The sequence below is a fragment of the Ochotona princeps genome, chromosome 10, assembly GCF_030435755.1.
Source record: "Ochotona princeps isolate mOchPri1 chromosome 10, mOchPri1.hap1, whole genome shotgun sequence".
Classification (NCBI taxonomy): domain Eukaryota; kingdom Metazoa; phylum Chordata; class Mammalia; order Lagomorpha; family Ochotonidae; genus Ochotona; species Ochotona princeps.
This window is the reverse complement of record NC_080841.1, coordinates 39,449,766-39,471,288: the sequence shown is the minus strand read 5'-3', so window position 1 is coordinate 39,471,288 and position 21,523 is coordinate 39,449,766. Positions and strand designations below refer to the sequence as shown.

At 45.7% G+C, this 21,523-nt stretch overlaps 1 protein-coding gene across 4 annotated transcripts in view; it reads right to left on the bottom strand.

The window, feature by feature from the left end:
• URB2 (URB2 ribosome biogenesis homolog) overlaps positions 1-21,523 on the bottom strand; it is a 164,825-nt gene that overhangs the window by 37,107 nt on the left and 106,195 nt on the right. The window contains exon 10 of one of the 4 annotated variants that reach the window (XM_058669324.1): positions 18,904-19,055. The exons of the other annotated variants lie outside the window; for them this stretch is intronic. Within the exon in view, the coding sequence (XP_058525307.1) occupies positions 18,933-19,055 (123 nt within the window). The 3' untranslated portion in view covers positions 18,904-18,932. Of the gene's footprint in view, positions 1-18,903; positions 19,056-21,523 lie in introns of those variants that run through there. 4 annotated transcript variants of the gene reach the window in all.

The following is a 21,523-nucleotide window of genomic DNA, read 5'->3' as shown; positions in this document are numbered from 1 at the left end:
AGGCCAACAATAGGGAACATTTTCACCAGAAGTTCCCACCCAGACAAGGAGGGGTCAGGGAAGGCTTAAAATCCTAAGACCTTTTCCTCAAACCTTAGGTGTCTCTCCCTCTCTCCTTTCAAGATGAACCCTACCTCCTGGCTTTTTCCTGGGAGGTGCTTTCTTATTTCCTGGTCATTTTGCAAATAAAGCAGATCTATCTGCAACCAATTCCTGGATTTTTATTTCTATACTAAGCTGAGGAAAGAACCTATGGAGCTATTCTGGTAGCATAGTCTACTGTGGACTGTGTTGCTACCAAACTGTGGTGTTTATGTTTGGCAGGTTAACACACTTTCATCTTTGGATGGGTTTATGGGATTATAGTCCCATCCTGAGCTGAGAAGCACCTGGATCTAGTCTTTGTCCAAATTTCAGGTCACACAGAAACAATAAGGCTAATGATGAGCCCATCGTCATGCTAGGAAGGTAGACAGTGCCAGGATTGTACTAGAAGATGACATGGAAGTCCTGTGCCTCCACCTGCCTTAGCTTGCTATAGGCATCTCAATTAGCTGTTCCTGACTTGTGTTCTCTATAATGAAACTTTAAGCATACACATAGCCCTTTCCTGGGTCCTATGAGTTATTTCAGTGAATTATTGAAACTCAAGGGAGCTCTTGGGACCTATTAAACTTGTACCCATTTTACCAAAAGTGTTAGGTGCCTGGCGACCCTCTTTTCAGCTGATTTTTATGAAGCTGAGCCCTTAACATGTGGGGACTCATGCTAACTCTGGGCATTTAGTGTCAGAACTGAATTGTAGGACACCTAGCTGGTATCAGGAAACTGGAGAATTGCTTTTTAGAAAATCAAACAAAGTTCCAGGCATGGTAGCCAAGTGGCTGAAGTCCTTGCCTTGCACAGCTAGGATCCCATATGGACACCAGTTTATGTCCCAGGTGCTCCACCTCCCATTCATTTCCCCACTTGTGACCTAGGAAGGTGGTTGGGGATGGCCCACGGCTTTGGGACCCTACACCCATTTAGGAGATCTGGACAAAGCTCCTGGCTTCTGCCTTCAGATCAGCTCAGCTCCTGCTATCGTGACCACTTGGGGAGTAAACCAGTGGATGGAGGATCTTTATCTCGATTTCTCCTTTTCTCTCTGTATATCTGCCTTTCCAATAAAAATAAATAAATCTTTAAAAGAAAAAAGAATATCAAACAATGCTTATAACTTTAGGAAAAAAAAGAGAGAGAATAGAGAATAACAAGGGTTGGTAAGGATGTGAGGAAATTGGAATCCTTGTGTACTGCTGGTGGGAATGTAAAGTGTGCAGCCACTTGAGCAAACAGTTTTAGAGTTCTTTAAAACAGCAAGCTACAGTTCCCATATGGCCCAGTCATTTCCCATCTAAATAAATATCTGAAAGAAAGTAAAACATGGCCTGCCACATGGCTGCGGCCAATGGAACTCAGGCTAATCTGGGCTGAAGGCGCAGGATTTTAATTCCTGCCCCCGTGTGGCTGTAGCTGGCAGAACTCAGGCTGAGTAGCCTGGGCTCCATGGTGTCAGGCCAAGCCCTTGGGCTGCCCAGCAGCATGCTCTGGGGACTTGGGGATGTGTAGTCTGGGGGATGGCACAGGAGGGGGCAAGTAGAGACCTGAGGCTTCATGTCCAGATGAGGAATGGCTTCTGAGGGACTTTCATGGACAAGGCCACTAGATCATGGAACCCACCAGTGAGAGTTGGAACAGGGAATAGGTAATGTGGTACTGGGCCATGATGCCAACCAGTACGTGAGTGAATTGTACCTGGGTTAGAATCTGTAAGGCAGTAAGTGGGCTCACCCATGTGGAACAGCAATCTGCATTGGCATGTACAAGACCTATGGCTGGGAACAGGCCTGCTTGGGGAGCTAAGGGGACCCTGGCTGGGTTGGAGTTCCCTTTGGTGAGTGTAAGAGCCAGAATGGGGGCAGTGGGTTGGGTTGGACATGCTGTAGTCTGTCCTAAAATGCATGTAGACTAGGTCTGGGGAGTACCAGACTGGGCTAGACTCAAGCATCCAGTGGTGCTTATGAGAACCACAGTGGGTGTAGAATGGGCTGGGTGAGGTCTTAGTTCCTGCTGAACTACGTGACAGCTGGGTCTAGGGGTGAACCACATATGACTGGGCTGCAACACTCAGTAGTAAGAATTGGAGCAAGGATACTGTTCCTGCCACAAAGAAGTGGACAAAGTCTACGTGGGCCAAGGACCCACTGGTGTGTACAAGATATGCCCCTGGGAGGAGATCTGATAGAGCAGCTTGAGGAACTCCTTTGTTAGGATGTAGTCCCTGCAGGTGAATGCAAGAACCAAGACTGGGAGCAGTGCAGACCACACCTGGTTACAGTACTCAGCGGCATGCATGGGGGCCAGGTCTAGGGGAGGTCCAGGCTTAGCCAGTTCATAACATCCACTGGCAGATGTGAGAATCAGGATAGGGTACAGAACAGGCCAGGCTGGCCACAACACCAACTGGTCCACATCAGAGCCGTGAGAGTTGGCTGTGCTGGGCTAAGCTGCAGAGTCCACCAGCAGGAGATGGAACTGGGGGCAGCTTGGACCAAGCCAAGCCAAAGCACCTGCTGGTAGATGCCAGGGTGAGACAAACCATGCCAGTCTGGGCACAGTGAGTGCCTGATCTATGAGCCCCAGAGATGGGGTATGGGCTGCCTGGCCTGGGTCCTTGGATTATCTGCCTTGTAGGGGGCAGGTTTGTGAGCCCTGGGATTGAGAGATCAATAGGGTCAAGGTCACCTGGCCCAGGCTCTTCAGCCCATCTGTGAGATGGGTGCTGGTTCTGTGAACCCCAGGAACAGGAGGCCCGGAGGGGCCTAGGTTGTCTGGCCTGGGTCCTTGGGCCAGCCTATGAGATAGGTGCTGGATCTGTGAGCCCCAGGGATGGGGTATCTGGCAGACCCCAGGTACTTGCGCCACCCCCAAGGTGGGTACCAACCAGGTCCATGAGCCCTAGGGGCAGGGGGTTCAGCAAGGTTAAGGTCACCTGGCCCTGGTCCTTGGGCCCATCTGTGATAACTGTCCTCCTCAGTGGAAAAGACAGAGTAGTGGATGGCAGGCCTTGGTGCACATAGATGATATGGTGGCCTATTGTTGCCTGCACAGAATGTCTGGTACCATAGGAGAGCAAGAACAGAATAAATTGGACAACTACTCCAAGTCAAACGATGACAGCAAATATCTGGGAGGATGGAGATTCTAAGGTTAACTGTGTGAGCCAATGGACATTGAAAGGTTTCCTTATCCATATATTGGTGCAATCGACAACATTTCAGAATTATTGCAACCAACTGGGCAGAACTCTCAGAGCGCGTGCCACATCAAGACCCTGGATTGGTATTGGTGGCTGTTTCCCATCCACATGTACTGGGGCAGTATGGAGGCTGGGTATGGCTTCTCCCCTTATCTTCCCCCTTTCCCCCAGAAACAGGAGGAAGAAATAGACAATTCAGAAACAATGATTACAGCCACTTTTCCCTAATCCTGGAGTCTTTCCACCCTGATCAAGTATGAAAACATCATCTAAAACAGTAAGAGAGAGAGAGAAAAGAAAGAAAGAAAGAAAGAAAGAAAGAAAGAAAGAAAGAAAGAAAGAAAAGAAAAGAAAAGAAAAGAAAAGAAAGAAAGAGCACATATCCACTCAAAACCTTGTGCATTAATATTCAGAGCAGGATTATTTATTCACATGAGTCAAAAACTGGAATCAATCAAACTTTTGCCTGCTGAATGCATAGAAAAATGCAGTGGATCCATTCAACTGAATGTTATTTAACAATAAAAAAGAATGAAATATTGATATATACTTCAACATGATGAACTCCACAATTATTAGATATGGGGCTGGCATTATGGCACAGCAAGTAAAATTTCCTCCTGTGATGCCAACAACACATATAGATGCTGGTTTGAGTTCCAGTTACTCTGCTGCTGATCTAGCTCCCTGCTAATATGCCTGGAAAATTGGTGGAGGGATGCCAACATTCTTGGGACCCCTGCACTCACGTAGGAGACCCAGAAGAAGCTTCTGGCTCCTGGCTTCTACCAGGTCCAGCGCCAGCCACTGTGGACATTTGGGGAGTGAACCAGCATACAGAAGATCTCTCTCTCTCTCTCTTTCTCTTCCCTTCTCTCTCAACACTGTCTTTTAAGTAAATAACATAAATCTTTAAAAACTACTATGTCTTAAGTGAAAGAAACTAGACACAACAGGCCACATATTGTGTGATCCCACTTGTATGAAATGTTCAGATAAGGCAAATCTACAAAGATGGATAGTAGATTAGTAACTGCCCAGAACCAGGGATAAGGATTAGGGGGGTTGGGCCCGGCGGCGTGGTCTAGCGGCTAAAGTCCTCGCCTTGAAAGCCCCGGGATCCCATATGGGCGCCGGTTCTAATCCCGGCAGCTCCACTTCCCTGCTTGTGGCCTGGGAAAGCAGTTGAGGACGGCCCAATGCTTTGGGACACTGCACCCGCTTGGGAGACCCGGAAGAGGTTCCAGGTTCCCAGCATCGGATCGGCGCGCACCAGCCGTTGCGCTCACTTGGGGAGTGAAACATCGGATGGAAGATCTTCCTCTCTGTCTCTCCTCCTCTGTATATCTGGCTGTAATAAAATGAATAAATCTTAAAAAAAAAAAGGATTTGGGGGGTTTAGACAAGAGATGACTGCTAACAGCTATTATATGATTCGGTTTCTCATTACAACAAAGAAATATTCAAAGCAATTAACTTCATAATAAAGAGGAAACATTTGTTGAGCACACAGCTTTGAGATTTGAGCCCAAGGTCAGGCAGCCCCATTAGTTCAGCATATGATGAGGGGAGCAGATGGCAAGGCTGGAGTAGGAGGAACAAGGGAGGGATGACCTGGTGAGACAGGAAAGCCAAGGGAGAGGCTGAGCCCAAACTCAGGCCTTCCTAACAACCCTCTCAGGGGCACTGTCTTCCCAGGATACGTCCTTCAATGACCTCAAGACCGCCCATTAAGTCCCATCTCCTCAATACAGTAACGGGGTTAAATCTCCGCTCTGTAGTGCCACACACTTACCAGCTTGGAACTGAAAGTCCTGCAAGAATTCAAGGGCCAAGTTGTGTTTAGACTGTAGCATTCAGTGAAGAAAAAACTGTTCTCCCAGCAGGTGGTGTCAATCACCACACAGCTCCGGCAGCATACTCAGGCACTGCATTGTACACTTTCAATGAGGAAGCTTTGTGAGGGGACCTCAAAAAGTTCGTGGAGTTAAAAGATGTTTCTTTTAGGGCCGAAAAAGATGTTGAAATCATGTGTGTATGAGAGAGGTCTTCAAAATGTTTTCAGAAAATGTGTGTTCTGAGGAAAATTATTCATGGAGTTCAGAAAATTTTGGCACCAAAATCAATGTATCTTTTATATTCATTTTTTCACAACCATTTTGAAATATTCATATAATATGTAAATTATCTCTGTATCAAGTTACCTTTTAAATAATAACTGGCAAACTACAAAATTAAATATAACATTCAATGTTTTACTTAATATTATCACTAGTGGTTTAAAAAATAGTTACTAAAAATCAGCTCAGGGCCTAGCTTGATGGCTCAATTGGCTAATCCTCTTATACAAGCACCAAGATGATCCTATGCAGGTGCCAGTTCATGTCCCAAGCTGCTCCACCTCCCATTCAGCTCCCTGCTTGTGGCTTAGAAAAGCAGTGGAGGATGGACCACAGCCTTGGGCTTCTGTGCCCATATAGGAGACCTGGAAGAGGTTCCTGGCTCCTGGTTTCTGATTGGCTCAGCTCCTACCACTGTGGTCATTTGGGAAGTGAACCAGCAGATGGAGGATCTTACTTTCTGTCTCTCCTTCTATCTGTAAACCTTTCTTTCCAATAAAAATTAATATATATCAAATATTCAGCTCAGGGCCTGGCATGGTGGCACAATGGGTTAAGCTTCCACTTGGGAGCCTGTATCCATTATCAGTGTTAGTTTGAGTCCCATGAACTCTCCTTTTAATTTAGCTTCTGACTAAGCAACCTGGGAGGCAGCAGATGATGGCCCAAAGGCCTGGCGTTCAAATATCTTATATCTTCAGTTTGTCTGTGAACTTTTTGAAGTACCTTCATGCAGCTTACTCATTTAAAGCATGCCCTCACATGGGAGACCTAGATAGAATTTCAGGTTCCTGGTTTCAATCAGCCCAGTCCTGGCTGCTGCAGGCATTTGGGAGTGAACTGGTGGATTTAAGTTCTTTCTCTGTGTATATGTGTGTGTGTTGCTCTGTCTTTCAAGTTATTATAAAGAAATATTTTACAAAGAATCAACTCAGTATTAATTATTATTAATAAAAATTATTTGACAATTATTTCTCAGTTGCTGGATAGGCTGCTGTTCAGAAACAGTTTCACAGATGACATCAGCTGCTCATTAGGAAGCTGTACAAGCACGTGCACCCTGTGACGGGGGCACACTGACACTCTAAGAGCACCTAGATCCTACAAGGTTCTCTTTTTTGAAACATATGTGATGCCTTTAATGGTCCAAGAAAATCCCCTAGTGAGTCAGACAGTGTTGCTTCAGATCTCAGAGATCGAAGGCTCCACTTTCAGTAAAAATGCTGTTCACAAAACCACTTGACATTAACCTTTCAGCTCAATTTCCTGAAGAATTGTCAGAGCCAAATGATAGAGAAAGCGACCATTCTTCCAACATCATGGCAACAACTGGCCAAAGGCACCTGCTATTTCTAAATTCAATTGGGTGAGTGCAGAAACATACCTGGCCACTGGGTACCCACTTGGTGATTAAGATTTGATTATGACCTCAAAGGGAGATTGGGCAGAGGATTGGTGAAGATCCAGCTTTCCTGAGGGGCTCTCTCTGCTGTAATCCTGAAGGAAATGCAGGCAAACAAAAAGGAAATGGCCTTCCCTGATCATTCTGAAAGTGTTTCCTGAGATACTTATGTGTGTCCATGAAAAGCATCTTATTTCATGCAAGTGACAGTTCTGAACCCTGTATTATTAACTTCATGACATGGAATGAAAAGCCATGGATGTCTTTCAAACTGAATTTTGATAGTTGTAAGAGCATTCTACTGGATGATGCTGCCTTTGATTTATTAGTCTCTTCTGGCTGAATTTTTTATTATTATTATTTAAGTTGGTTTGGGTCATTCACTATGACAAGCAATTCTTCAGGGAGCACACCAATACCTATGTTTGGGGTGGCCCTTGAAATTCTCTAGCTGCTGTTTCTATACAACAGGAAGAAGGGTACAGTTCTCACAAATTTCAGCTGTGAGAAAATGTTGTGTTAGAATAAGATGGAGACATTTGGGTAGCTGATTGGTCAGGAAGTTGGGCAAGGAGTCAAAGAGAAAGGCACAAGATTACGTTCACTGGGAGCCAAGTACGTTTCAATCATTTTCTGGAAGAGAGCATCCTAAATCTTCACTCTTGGTAAGGGGAGACTGAGGTTTAACATAAATTTCAGAGCTTACCTAGAACTTGAAGAATGAAAAGATGTGTGAGCATCTGGGGCAGGTGAATTGGAGGGGACCCAAAAGCCAACCGGGAAGGTGGTAGCCACCAAAAGCAACCACCACCTCCACCCCACCCCACCCCATGGATGTATCTGCAACTTCCCTGGAGGGCAGGACAGAGTTCCCTGGGGAGTTAGGGAAGCCTTCACCAGAGAGTCTTTGCAAGTCCATGGCAAGGGCTTGCAACAGGTTCACATGGTCACAGGCATTGAGAAAACTTGCCCGAGTAAGGCTGTTTTTGCCTTTTTCCAAGGACAGTGCCTATTATTGTCTCTACTCTATGCCCTGAAAACCAGGACTTAGCCAAAGCCAACCCATGCTCTTCCCTCCTCCTTCCAAGAGACTGAATTGGGAAAAATCAAATGTCTAAGCTTGCTAACTAAGAAAGCAAACGTGAAGAAAAAAAGATCAGGCTGAGGAGGCATGTGACCCTTGGGGGAGACCACAGACAATGCTCTTTTGGCAGCAAGTAGCAGTAAAGGAGGGTCCCTGACACAGACACCTGGTCTTCAACCCTGCTCATGGCATGCTGATCCTTGCCCTTCAACAAAGTGCTGCGACAAAGGAGGTTATCAAAGGAGCCCAGCTGAGACTTAAACTCTTCACAGATTCTCCTGGCAGCTCATAGACAGATGTTAAGCACACCCCGCTCTTGCCTTAGGAAAAAGCCCAAATTGCTGTCACATGACATCTCCCAGGGGAGCTTGGGTGTGGCTCCTGCTCCTGAGTTCAATAACAAACCGTGATAGAGAAAAGAATTGAGAAGAAATCTTGGAAAAGGAATAAGTCCCATTTTCCGAATCCCTGGATCCTGATTAGTGACTCACAGTGTAGGTGACTGGCCCTGGAGATATACAGACATGTCCATGATCTTCCCTAATTGGCCGTGAAAAGACTACCCTTTTGGCTTCCCGCAGCTGGAAGTTGTCACAGATTGAGAAAAGACTTAGCTGTGGTTGGTAACGATTTCTGAAGCTAAAATAAAAGTCATTACCATCAATCTTCTGAAAATGTTGAGATTTTATTTTTTAAAAAAACCAATGTAATTTCCCTATATTTCAAGCTCCTTGGCTTCACTTAAAAAAATCACATCCACAGGGGCAGGTGTTTGGTGCAGCAAAGACATCACTTGGAACAGCCGCCTCCCACAGGGGAGCGTCTGGGCTCAACTCGGGTGCCACTCTTGGCTTAGCTTCCTGATAACATGCGCCCTAGGAGGTAGCAGTCCTTGTGATCACGCCTGGGGACACACAGATTGAGTTCTGGGCTCTTACTCATCCAGCCCTCATTGTTGTGGGCATTTGGGGAGTAAACTAGTGAATAGAAGATCTCTTTCTCTATGTCGCTTATATGTCTCTTTGTCTCTCCGCCTTTCAAATAAAAAATAAAGCATTTTAAAAATCACACCTGTCTAATAAATGCCTACAGCAACCCTTACTTTATCATTGGGCAGTGAGGCAACAGTTCGCAGCTCAGAAGGCCAGGTTTCCTATACTTTATCGTTTATCAGTAGTCCAGGTTTCCCCTTTAGGTTTTTAGTTTGAAGGCAGGTCTTGTGACTCAGAGCTTCTTGAAAGTCATAGAGGCCAAGCAACCCTGCTGAGCTCCATACAGACAGTGTTTGAAAACGCCAGGGCCATGAGCTGTTGGATCATCCCCCAGCCGCACCTAAGCTAGGTAACTATGCACAGTATGAAGGTACAGTCTGGAAGGGTAGTGCCTCAGACCAGAACACACTCTACAGCAGGTTACGCACCCACTACAGAAGTCAGAAGTGAGTCCCAGCTACAGAGACAGGGCATCAGAGTCTGGAAGGCCATGGAAAGTACCAATACTGGCTTTGTATACAGCCTGGCATAGTAGGATTTACCATGATAGTCCAAGAGGGGAGATTCTAGGGCCAGGATGAACTGAATAGCTCCATCCGCTGGACTCAACTAAGAAAATTTTCACAGCATCATTGTGACTGCCACCAGATGTTCCTATAGGTGATAACATTGATGCTCAGAAAGGTTCTGGAACATGTCCAGGTACCATAGCCAAGAACTCAGTGCTAAGAATCAAGCTAGGCTCTCATGAGTCCAAAGCCTTATTGTGGGGCTGCCTCCTTTGCATCATAAGGGCTTCTTCTGTACTGGAGGTCACCAGATAAGTTTGTGGAGTGCAATAGCAGAGTACTGAGGCTGTAAATAATGGGGTTCAGAAAAGGAAGAGCTGGGGCTGGAGCAGCTTTAGAAGCTTCCACGTGCAAGTTTGATGGAGTAGCAAAGCTGGGAGCTGTGGATATGGCACACGCGCAAAAATGTTGGCAGAACAAGTGTGGGTGGTGTTGGGTGACAAGAATAATGGAAATGAAGGGGTGAAGATTATGCGGTGGTGCGCATTCATTTGTATGGGCTTCTGTACCACCCTTCCCACAGGGAGGAGGCGGGGCTTAGGTCCCATTAATGTTGTTTTCTTCCCATTACACAGACTCAAGGCCAAAGAGCAAGGTGCTGGAAGTGCTGCTTTCCCAGGGTGCCTCTCCTGGGCGTGCAGGTGCCATATTCTCCCTGCTTCCTCACATGGTCTCCTGTGCATCTATGCTTTAATCTTCTCTTCTTGTAAGGACATTGAACATGTGGGTTAGGGTTTACCCAATTGACCCCGATTTTACTTGGTAGCCTCTTATAGACTCTCTCCCCAAAGAGTTGCATGCTAGCCATGGTGGGAGGGGAGGAAGAAAAGAACATGTGAATTGTGGGGAGGGACAGCCCCAAACACTCGGGACAATGAGTGACTGACAGCATCAAGTATGACAGCCACTGCTATTGAGAGTGTTAAAGGCTGGAGGTACTTGGAGCAGAAGCCAACCTGCAGCCCTCTTGGGACTGTGCTGGGCAGCTTTATGGAGCAGACCTTGTCCTGCATGAGTACTGGGAGTCAGTCAGTTGATGTGTTCCAGGCCTTGTTCAAACCCCCGTCAGTTCTCCCAGCTGCTATGCTGGTGGAGAAGCAGCCTCATCTTCAGAACAGACAGCATGAAGCCTTCTAGCTGGCTCTCAGCAGGCAGGGTGCCCCAAGAGTGCTGAATTCTCAAGACGGGAGGTGGGAAGCCCAGTATCTCCAGTGTGGCAGCTGCTTTCCCACCAATTTCCTCCTTTGACCCTTGGCCTAGCCCAGAAAGTTAGAGGCTATGCCTGTTTTGATTGACACCACAGTGAGGAGGATTTAGGGACTGTCGCACTGCATTCATATATCAGCTGCTCAATGACACTTTCACCAGCCCAAGTCACCCCAAAATCCATGGGTTGCCATCTTCCCCCATGTTGTGATTATGTTAGAAGTAGAGCCTTGAGGATATGAGGTCATGAGGGTGGAATCCTAATTCATGGGATTAGCACCCTTATAAAAGAGAAACCCCAAGACTGTGTGAGAACACAGCATGAAGGCACCATTCATGACCAGACACCTAATCTGACACCTTGATCTTGAACATCAACCCCTAAAGCTGCGAAAAATAGATGTGAAACATTTATAAACTGCCTGCCTGATCGCATGTTCTGTTTTTTTTTAAAAGACTTATTTATTTTTATTACAAAGTCAGATATACAGAGAGGAAGAGAGACAGAGAGGAAGATCTTCCATCTGATGTTTCACTCCCCAAGTGAGCCGCAACGGGCCGGTACGCGTCGATCCGAAGCCGGGAACCAGGAACCTCTTCTGGGTCTCCCACGTGGGTGCAGGGTCCCAACTGCAGGGTCCTCGACTGCTTTCCCAGGCCACAAGCAGGGAGCTGGATGGGAAGTGGAGCTGCCGGGATTAGAACCGGTGCCCATATGGGATCCTGAGCCTTCAAGGCGAAGACTTTAGCCGTTAGGCCACGCCGCCGGGCCCGATCGCATGTTCTGTTACAGCAACCTGAACAGTGACAATGTTCTACTACAGCTATTGAGAATGAACCCTCAAAGGACTGTGTCAAGTGTGGCTTTTAGAAGTAGTTTTCTCTTTTCCAGATACCCAGACCCACAACTCAGTTGCTCACCTTACCTCCCCCAGCCACATTTGGCCTGGCTTCTCTGCCCCATATCTGCCGTCCCCCTCAATCAGTGCTCTACCATCTTCCTGTGGAATTCTCCCCTACTCGGACTAGTCCCCTCCTCCTGTCCTGTAACACCTTTTCAAGTTCTTTGATGGCATTTATCACATCTCAGAAACCCATTTGCTTACCCATCCTTACCACCAGGCTGTTAGCTTCTTAGGGTTGGCATGGCCTCTGCTCATCTTTCCATGGTCAGAGGGTAGCCACAGTGCTTGGGCAACGTCATGTTCAAAGATAATTGTAGGCATGGATACTGTGTGCTCCCCACCTTCCACATTGCAGACCCTTTACCTCTTTTGACCCACAGTCATTCAAATCACTGGGCCTTCCAACAGGCCTTCCTGAAGAATCTCAAGAAGCTCTCTCAGAGGTCCTTGCCCAGCTCCTAGCCCCAGACCTGCCTTGTACCGGTTGTTCAAAATCTTCTTCCCAAATCTGACCTTGTTCCAGCTGCTCTGACCCGAAGCTCTCCATCTCGACATAGCACTCTTTAACTCATTGAAGGGCCATGAGAAATCATGATTTCAGGTTTAGAAAGATGCCATGATCGGAAGCCTTTCACTAGCCACCCCCTTTAGGAGACCAGGACAAATCCACTGCTCACCCCCAGCTCCTGATATGTGAGCTATCCAAGAGAAAGACATCCTACTCCCACCCACCAATGATGAGAATTCAATGAGAAATCACATGGTCCTGTGATTAAAAGGTAGGTTCCAATATAACAGGTGCAGCATGATCCATCTTGGCACCCACACTTAAGACACGTGCCTACATGCCAGCACATGCCTACACAGACAAGGACTAGAAATGTTGGAAATCTTCGCCATTTACTCAAAATGCCAGCTGCAGTGAGTCACACAGGAGGTTTTTATTCAGGACAGAGAGGGACGATGTGCAGAAGGGGCAGAAAGCTGGGCAGAGGGAGAGGGCCATGGGGAGGGAGCAGAGGCAGACTGAAGAGAGAGAGAGGAAGGAAGAGACAGAGGACTCCTGCCACAGTGGCAGGAGGGGAGTCCCGAATACCAGAAGAAGAGAAAGGAAAAGATACAGAATACAGGGGTGGCTACTGGGGGTACAGGGCTATGGGGATTGTGACAGGCAGGGTCAGGGAGACAGAGCCTCAAGGGATTGGTGAATAGGGCTGTTAGGTACAGGGCCTCAAGGCTATGACATCCTCAGAGGACAAAATTGGACACAACTAAATAACCCAAGACTGCAGAAATGAAACTTTGAAACCTGAACTTTAGGGGAACCAAAGTGGACATCCAAAACGGGGTCTGATTGTTCTTCAGGCTGATGCCGTAGGCACTCCTCACAAGAAGCCGAACAACTCCCATGTCTAGTCACTCCTAATTCTCAATGATAGGATTTGAAATCACAGCTTTTTAAGCAAAATCTACTTCTCAATTTTCTACAAAGATGCAAAATAATATAAAATCACCTTTGAATTCCCAAATTAATTTAGTTTAATGTAGATATTTTATAGACACTAAAACGTGCAGATGTTAAATGGGTCTTGGTGTCACATTAGAACCTTACAACCTGTTTCAAATTTATACTCCTATGACCTGAATTTAAATACAAAAGTAGAGAGCTTAAGAAGTTAAGGGGTCAGGGCTGGCTTTGTGGCCCAGGCCACCAAGCTGCCACCTGTAACATCAGCATCTCATGTGGCCTTGGTTCAATTCCTGGTTGCTCCACTTTTGATCCAGCTGTCTGCTAATACCCCTGGGAAAGTAGCAGAAGCTGGTCCAAGTGCTTGGTCCCTGCCACTCAGATGGGAGACCTGGAGGGAGTTCTGGGCTACTGGCTGTGGTCTGACCCACCCAGCCCCAGCTGTCATGACTATTTGAGGAGTCAATCAACAGATGGAAGATTTCTTTTTCTCTGGCTCCCTCTTTTTCTGTCCCTCTGCCTTTCAAATAAGTCACTTTAAAAAAAGATTTTATTTACTTTGATTGCAAAGTCAGATATATAGAGAGGAGGAGAGACAGAAAGAAAGATTTTCCGTCAGATGATTCACTCCCCAAGTGACCGCAATGGCCAGTGCTGCACCGATCCAAAGCCAGGAACCAGGAACTTCCTCCAGGTCTCCCACATGGGTGCAGGGTCCCAAGTACTAAGACCGGCACCCATATGGGATCCCGGCCCATTCAAGGCAAGGACTTTAGCCGCTAGACCATTGTGCCAGGCCCCAAATAAATCACTTTTTAAGAGGGGGAGAAAATCATAATTCATATGGATTTTTCCTACTTCTATAGGTTGAATGGTGGGTACATCTGTGTAAGAAGATACCGTGACAGCCCCTTACTGGTAGACTTTCCCTGCGGCTCCCACCAGGAATGCAGTATCCAGCAGTGTCCAGCTGCATGGACTCCTTGAGGCAACATCATCTCTTCTCACAGCAAGGAGACTTGGGGGCTGGTCTCCTGAGAGCTCATTCTGGGTCCTCCAGCCTCCACACGCCTCTTCTGTAGGAAGAGAACATTTCCCAGCAGGCAATGAATTGTGGCAGGGGAAGGGGGTGTCTGTCTTTTGCAAGTGAGGACAGTGATCTGTGGGCCACCCATCAGCTGAAGAAGCAAAAAGAAGGCTCCACAGTGGGGGCGGAGCTCTTGGCGTTCCTGGTGTCCTCACTCCCCAGCCCTGTGGATCAGGCCACTGTCCAGAATGAATATAAATTGCCCGGGACACGCAAGGTGTGTATTAATCACCCTACAGGGCTCTCCAGGGCTATATAAATGCTAAGTAGATCAGAAGCAACTTTGCAAAGGGCTCTCACCCAAAGGATCTCCCAGATACAACTGCTTTTGATAAGGCCTGCACGCAACTTTTAAAATAGAGCCGTGGCCTTAGCCTCTTCAGTTCTGACCGCAAGACGAAATGTATCGAACCAAAGGTTAAACTCCAATTGATTAAGCTCTTTTATCTGGCTCTTTCCTCTTCTGGGTCCTCTTCATCTGGACGAATCTAAGACTAGATGCTGGGCTGCTTTTGCCAGAGCAGTTGCTACACTATGGGAAGTGATGTTGTTATTCTCCATGTGAATAGCCTAGAATTGGATCTTATGGACAATTATTTGGAATGCCAGTCAAACACAATTCTCACCCATTTATTTGAACTCTCTGAATACTTTTAAGGGCTCTGAGAGAAAGTGTTGGATAAAAGCTGCCTGTGCGAGGTCTCATTTTCCTGGAGTTCCAGCAAGTTTCTCTCGTGTGTATGCATGTATGTGTGTGTGTGTGTGTGTGTGTGTGTTGTTTTTTGTCATTGAACCCTGGCTTAGGAATGTACTTGACATGGGGGCGGGGGGGATGGATTTACACTGGCTTAACCATCCTGATGTCTTTCAATACACCCATGCACCTTGCTTTCCTCCGGCCACAGGCAGAGAAAGCCAGGAGTTGGCCCTGAGCCGTGTCTTCTGCAAGGTGCTCTCCTAACACATCCCTTACCCTTTCATTTTGGCCTTCTCTCATGCTGCACCCGTTGTCTCACATTTTCTGGGCCTTTCCTATTCAGAGTCTGGCTCTGAGTCCCTGACCCCAAAGGACCCATGTCTGCTTGTTCTTTCTGAACCTATTAGAACAGAATAAGGCCTATTTAGCATCCCTGCCCTCTTACACCAGAATTTCCTTCTCATTCTTTTTCTCCCATCCATCTTTCTTTCCTCCCATTCTTAGATTCTTATCGATAAAATTCTTCATATTAAACTTCATCAGTTAAGCAGGAGGACCTTTGAAATTCTTTGCCTAGTCTTGCTTATGATTTTCTGCCTCAGGAAGCTGAAAATGTATTTAGAAGAAATACTGTCTGAAACCTAAGTCTGATCAATGGAATAAAATTAGTGGATGAAGTAGAAGTTTCAGGAATCTTAAAAGAATAGGAATGTCTCCTGTTTGGTCAAAATGATCCCTTTGCTGTTTTTATAAGATAAATGTTGAAACCAAATGTTAAAAACCAAATCAATGAAGAAAAGTAGAGAAAGAAAATAACAAGTCACTCAAAATCCTAACCCCAGTAATATTCAGTGTTAACGGATGATGACATCACCCAAACAACTGCCTGCATACAACAGAAAGAGGGTTGGTTGGCAGAAGAGGTACATATGTGGATAGATGGTTGGGGAATGCTGCTCCCTGGGGCCAGGTTGTGGCAAAGCAGGTTTAGCCACTGCTTGTGCAGTTGTCAGCCCATATGTAGTACCAGTGCTCACCTTAGCTGCTCCATTTCTCTCTATTTCCTTTGTTTCAAAAGATTTACTTACTTATTTGAAAGTCAGAGTTACACAGGGAAGAAGAAACAGAGAGGGAGAGAGAGGTCTTCCTTCTTCTAATCCCCTCTCCAGACATCCACAAAAGTCAGTGCTGGGCCATGCCGAAGCCAGGACGCAGGAGGTTCATTCGTGTCTCCCACATGGATGGCAAGGGCCCAAGCCAGGATGCAGGAGGTTCATTCGTGTCTCCCACATGGATGGCAAGGGCCCAAGCACTTAGGCCATCTTCTACTGATTTTCCCAAGCCATTAACAGAAAGCTGAATCAGAAGTGGAGCAGTGGGGACATGAACCAGCACCCATATAAGATGCCAGTATTGCAGGTGGTGGCTTTGCTGCAACACCACAACACTGTCCCAGTTGCAAAAAATCATTCAAAAGTCAGTCATTTTTAAGACCAGGTGTATTAATTTCAATGTTCAGACAATACTGATCACCTGTTCTGATGTCTAAGGTGTCTGTGACTCCTTTGTCTTCCTCCCAGTTCTCTTGGCATCGCCCCTCCATCATTTGTTCTGTTCACTACCATTATCTTTGGAGGATTCTCAGCATTCCTGTTTTTTTGTGCCACTCTACCTTCCCAGCAGCTTCATCTTGGTGATCAGCTGAAGACCTCAGCATCAGGCCTGGTTTTGTCCCCACAGTTTTTTTTTTTAACTCAAATTCTTAACGTTGACTCGCCTTTTCAGTGGTTGAATTTTATCACTAGAAGTTTTCATCAAGACTCTTAGGAGGTATCTACACTCTTAATTCATGCTTGCTGTTAAACCAAAACTCTAAAGACCAAGGGGTCTCTAGAGTCAAAGGGTCCACCAAGCCATTCCAGAAGCTGGCTAGAAAAGGACCACACCATGGACCAAGTGGCACAACTACCAGCTACAGGCCAAATAGCAGCTGGAGCTGGCCCACAGGGAGTGTTTCATAGCAAACATTTGGGCAAGGAAAGCCTTCATTGTTTATGCTGAGAAAGAGTTACCAATAAGAGGGATGGGAGACCAGAATTGGGGAAGGTTTGAGAGTAGGAGGTCAGCCCATGATTACTGCTTTGGGATTGCTTGGGGGCCAGCAGCCCAGAGAGTTTATACCTAAGCAGATGGTGGTAGTGCACAGGGAAGTTGTAAGTCAATGTTCTAACATAGGAGGTATTGTCCTGAAGTCCAGTGAATATGCTCACTATGAAAAAAATGCATGGACTTCAAAGTGTTTTTGCACCCAAGTAAACTTGTATTGACGTACCTGAAGAGGATCTAGTTGAAGGCACTAATAAGGAAAAGATATAAATCTGGAAGGAGCCTCAATCCAAGCAAAATGAATTTTGCCAGCATTGAAGTAGGAATAAGCATAACATTTATGGCAATACTTGGGTGGAGGAATGATGAAGTTATTGATGCTGTACAAAAGTTTTTTGGAGCAGTGTCCCCAAAAAATCATCAGTTCACAATTAGATAAGTTGGTTTTAGTTTTTTAACATTTATTAATTTATTTATCGCTCCTCGGCCTTTTTGGCTAAGATCAAGTGTATTTATTTATTCATTGACAGGCAGAGTGATAGTGAGGGGCAAAGGAGAGGAAAAAGAAAAAGAGAAAAATCCTTTACCTGCTGTATCACTCCCTGCAAATACCTACAATACACAGAGCAGGACCAGGCTGGAGCCAGGGGCCTGGAACTCCATATGGGTCTCTCACACTGGTAGCAGAGACTCAAGTCCTTGAGCCATTTCCTGCCTTCCCAGACATAATATCAATAAAAAGAATTGGAAGGGAGAGAGCCAGAACATGGACTGGAAAGCTAATAGGAATTCAGGTGACCCAAGCTGTAGCTTAACTTGTACCACATGGCCCACCATGGATTACTGTTGAAGGACACAGGTGAGATAAAGCCTACAGCTGACCATTCATGTCAATTCATGAAGAAAACATTAACCTCATTTGTGAAATAATTGAAAAGAATTAATATCCGGAAAAAATAGCCAGCATCTCCATCTTGCCTAACAAATGAAAATGGAGCAAATTGTCTGTCCAAGAGATGCCAAAACTGGTGTGCTCAGCTGAGATGCAGATTGAGTGGAGCCATCAGTGGGAATCATAAACAAGTGAGCTCGGATCCAGAAACATTTGTTTGAAGAATGGAAGCAGGAAATGCAATGTGGCTGTACCGTAAGACCCTGAAGACAAAACACCATTAGAAGCCATGGCTAACAGGAGGTGGAAGGGGACCAGTCAAAACAGCAGGAGATGGGTCAAGAAAGAGGTCATGGCAGTAGTTCCTGGGGATGCTTGAGATGTTTTGCTTGCTGACTTTCTGTAGGGCCAGAGAACAATAACTCCTGTGATTAGGAGAGAGCTTTGAGACTATGGCAAAGCTTTGGCAGGAAAGCACTCAGGAAAACTTCCCCAGCAAGCTCTATTCCATCAGAACCAATGGAACACAGCAAGGGCAATTCTGTGAGCTTTGCTGGAAAACCACTGGCCACCCACCCCACAGACCTGACTTGGCTTCTTCTGATCTCCTCTTGCTTCTAAATCTTGGATGGATACTCATTTTTCTCAATTATACTGTATAAACATATTCATGGATATGATTCAATTCCCAGGACTCTCAGCCCTTTAGAATTGGGCTAAATGGCTGGTATGTTTGCTTACATAAATATCTTGGACTTCACAGAGTTTATATTGATTTTTTTTCTTTTTAAATTCATGTTTCTATGAATTTTTTAAAGTTTCTCTTGAACATTCAGGAACATGAGATAGCATTTTGTCAGTTTTGTCTTATAACTATTGTTCTAATAACTTCATTCATTCATTCATTCATCCCACCACCAACAGCAACCTTCCATTCTCCAGCCCTTGTAAACAAATTTGAACATCTCCGAAGTTTTCTTTTTTGGTGCTGAACATCCACCTGCTGTTTGCACTTTAATCATCAAGTAGCCCTTTTCCTTAGAACTGTACTGATATTGTTTCACTCCCTCTTTCTGCTGTTCTTTAAAAAAAAAAGATTAGATTCATATGAAGCTTCCTGCTTGGTTGGAATACTGTATAGAATAAGCTTCGGGTGTAAGAGCTGTATTTTCTTTCAAGCTTGATTGTTCTGTTTTGAAGGGCATGCTCCGTTCTTTTTTTTCACTCTGGAGAAAGGAGGTGGGGCCACGTTTTCATAATTATCAGGCCATTCCCTCACATCTTTCTCACGCTTGTGGATTTCTGTCCAAATAATCCTCTTCTTAGCTATGTTTTGGATACATTAGGAGACACTTTGGAGACTGGTATTGTGATGCAGCGGGTTGAACTGTTGCTTGCAACACCGGAATCCTGGAGGAGCACCATGTTGAACCCTGATTGCTCTACTTCTGATCCAACTTCTTGCTAATAATCCTGGGAAAAGCAGCAAATGCCCTTGCCACGCACGTAGGAGACCTGGATAGAGTTTCAGGCTCCTGGCTTCTGCCTCACCCAGCCCTGGCCTTTGCAGTCATTTGAGGAGTGAACCAGAAAACGAAAGAATTTTTCATCTCTTTCTGAAACCCTGTTTTTCAAATAAATAAAAACAAAATTTTAAAGGAGTCCTTTTCTGGACCCAGCCTGTTTCTGCTTCTTCCCATGATTCCATGATTACCATTTGTGGACTGGGTAGGGCTCTGCACCCACTGAAGCATGAGGGCATGGGAATGGGGCAGGGGCAGGGAAAGGTTGCTGTTGGGAGACCTCACCCCTGCTCTCTGTTCTGAGGTTTCGGGAGCTACCCTGCTTGGAATGCCCATGCCGTCTGCTAGAGAGATGTCCTACTTCTGTGAGCTTCTGCTCACTCCTCCGACTCAGCCCAGATCCTGGGGACATTTTTCAGCTCTGGCGATCTGATCACTTCATTTTAGACTTGTTAAGCAAGGAAAATGGCCCTAGACCTTTACATCCCTAAATCCATACATTTCACAGACACGCATTACGTGTTTACATTGTAAACGACTCTCCACGTTTCTGCATTGCTTTCAACTCTCACCTGCTTTCCTTTCCCCTTCCCTCGGTACCTCATGCATCCTGACTAACCGACAGACTGCAGGGCTCGCAAAGGCATCCTTGAAAGTATTATTTTTTGGCATATTTTAATCTTTTTTTGTACACAACTGGTCTTTTTTATTTTCCATGATATGGTTTCGTAGTTATAGGGACTCCCTCCTCAACCTCTTCTACCTTCCGCCTCCTTCCCACTCCACTATATTCCCCCACATTATTACACTAGGATAGTCCTTCAGCAACAGGCACAAGTTCAACATTCTGCTATTTAAGTGTATCATGGTATTACAGACAATATTATAAAATCTAGTATCCTATTATCAAGCTATATTTAATAATTTCATTGGGAGTCTTCCTCTTATTCAGGAACAGAGTTGCCTACTGCAACGTATCTTCACTTCCTGGTATGCTAGTCTCCATTATACAGTTCGACTATGAGAAAATATGTATATGCATGTTTACCTATATATATATATTTGTTCTAACAGCTCTCAGAGTGGGGTGGCACACACAACGCTGAGCAAGAAGCATGAAATCCAGGACAACTCCCAAGCACAAAATGCACAGCAGTTAAGATCAAAACCAACGGGACACATCTGCCTGGCTTCTCATCCTGACCAATTCCAACCCTGTTTTGCCTGGGAAATTATCTGTCTTCATGTCTTTCTGATATGCATTAGCGAAATGAGGTCTTTGACATCTGGATAAAATCTTTCAGTTCTTTTTTTAAAGATTTATTTTTATTGGAAAGACAGATTTACAGAGAGGAAGACAGAAACATCTTCTGTCTGCTGATTCACTCCCCAAGTGGCCACAATGTCTGGAGCCAATGTGATCTGAAGCCAGGAGCTAGGAGCTTCATTCCGAGACTCCCACACAGGTGCAGGATCCCAAGGCCTTGCGCCATCCTCTACTGCTTTCCCAGGCCACAAGTAGAGAGCTAGAAGGGAAATGGAGCCCATATGGGATCCTAGCGCATGTAAGATGAGGACTTTGGCCACTAGGCTGCCACACTGGGCCCCTTCAGTTACTTTCTCAGGCCAACCTGCCAACTTGAATCAAGACAGGCTCTAGGAAGGGAAGACAGGCACCTATGAATTAATCTAATGCAAGAAAGTAGAGATGACGATTGTTTCCCATTCTTTGTCAGGAAAATATGACATCATCACAAAAGCATTTCCACAAGCTCACCAATCACACAGAGCAACACAGCAAGAGAGATGAGACCTGATTGTACTCGGGACCCAGGCCAGAGGCTGGGCCATCTGTATGCTGCATTTCCAGTAACCATCTGTCTAGATGCAGGTCTGATTTCAAATAGGGTCCCCAGATGTGCTCTTGGATGCTATGAGACTGTGTTTGCCTGTCATTGGAACAGCAAATATGGCTCCCAAATCTGTTATGCACGTAATATGCTGCAAGGCTGGGTCTCTGTGAAACATTATTTCTCTCCAAGCCAACTCTCCTGAATTGTCCACACAATCACAGCGTGTTCTCCCCAACAAGCTGCCTCTTGCAGTTAATAGTAGGGTCAGCCAGGCCAGTAATGCATAGCACTACCCATTATAGGACTTGTGTTGGAACA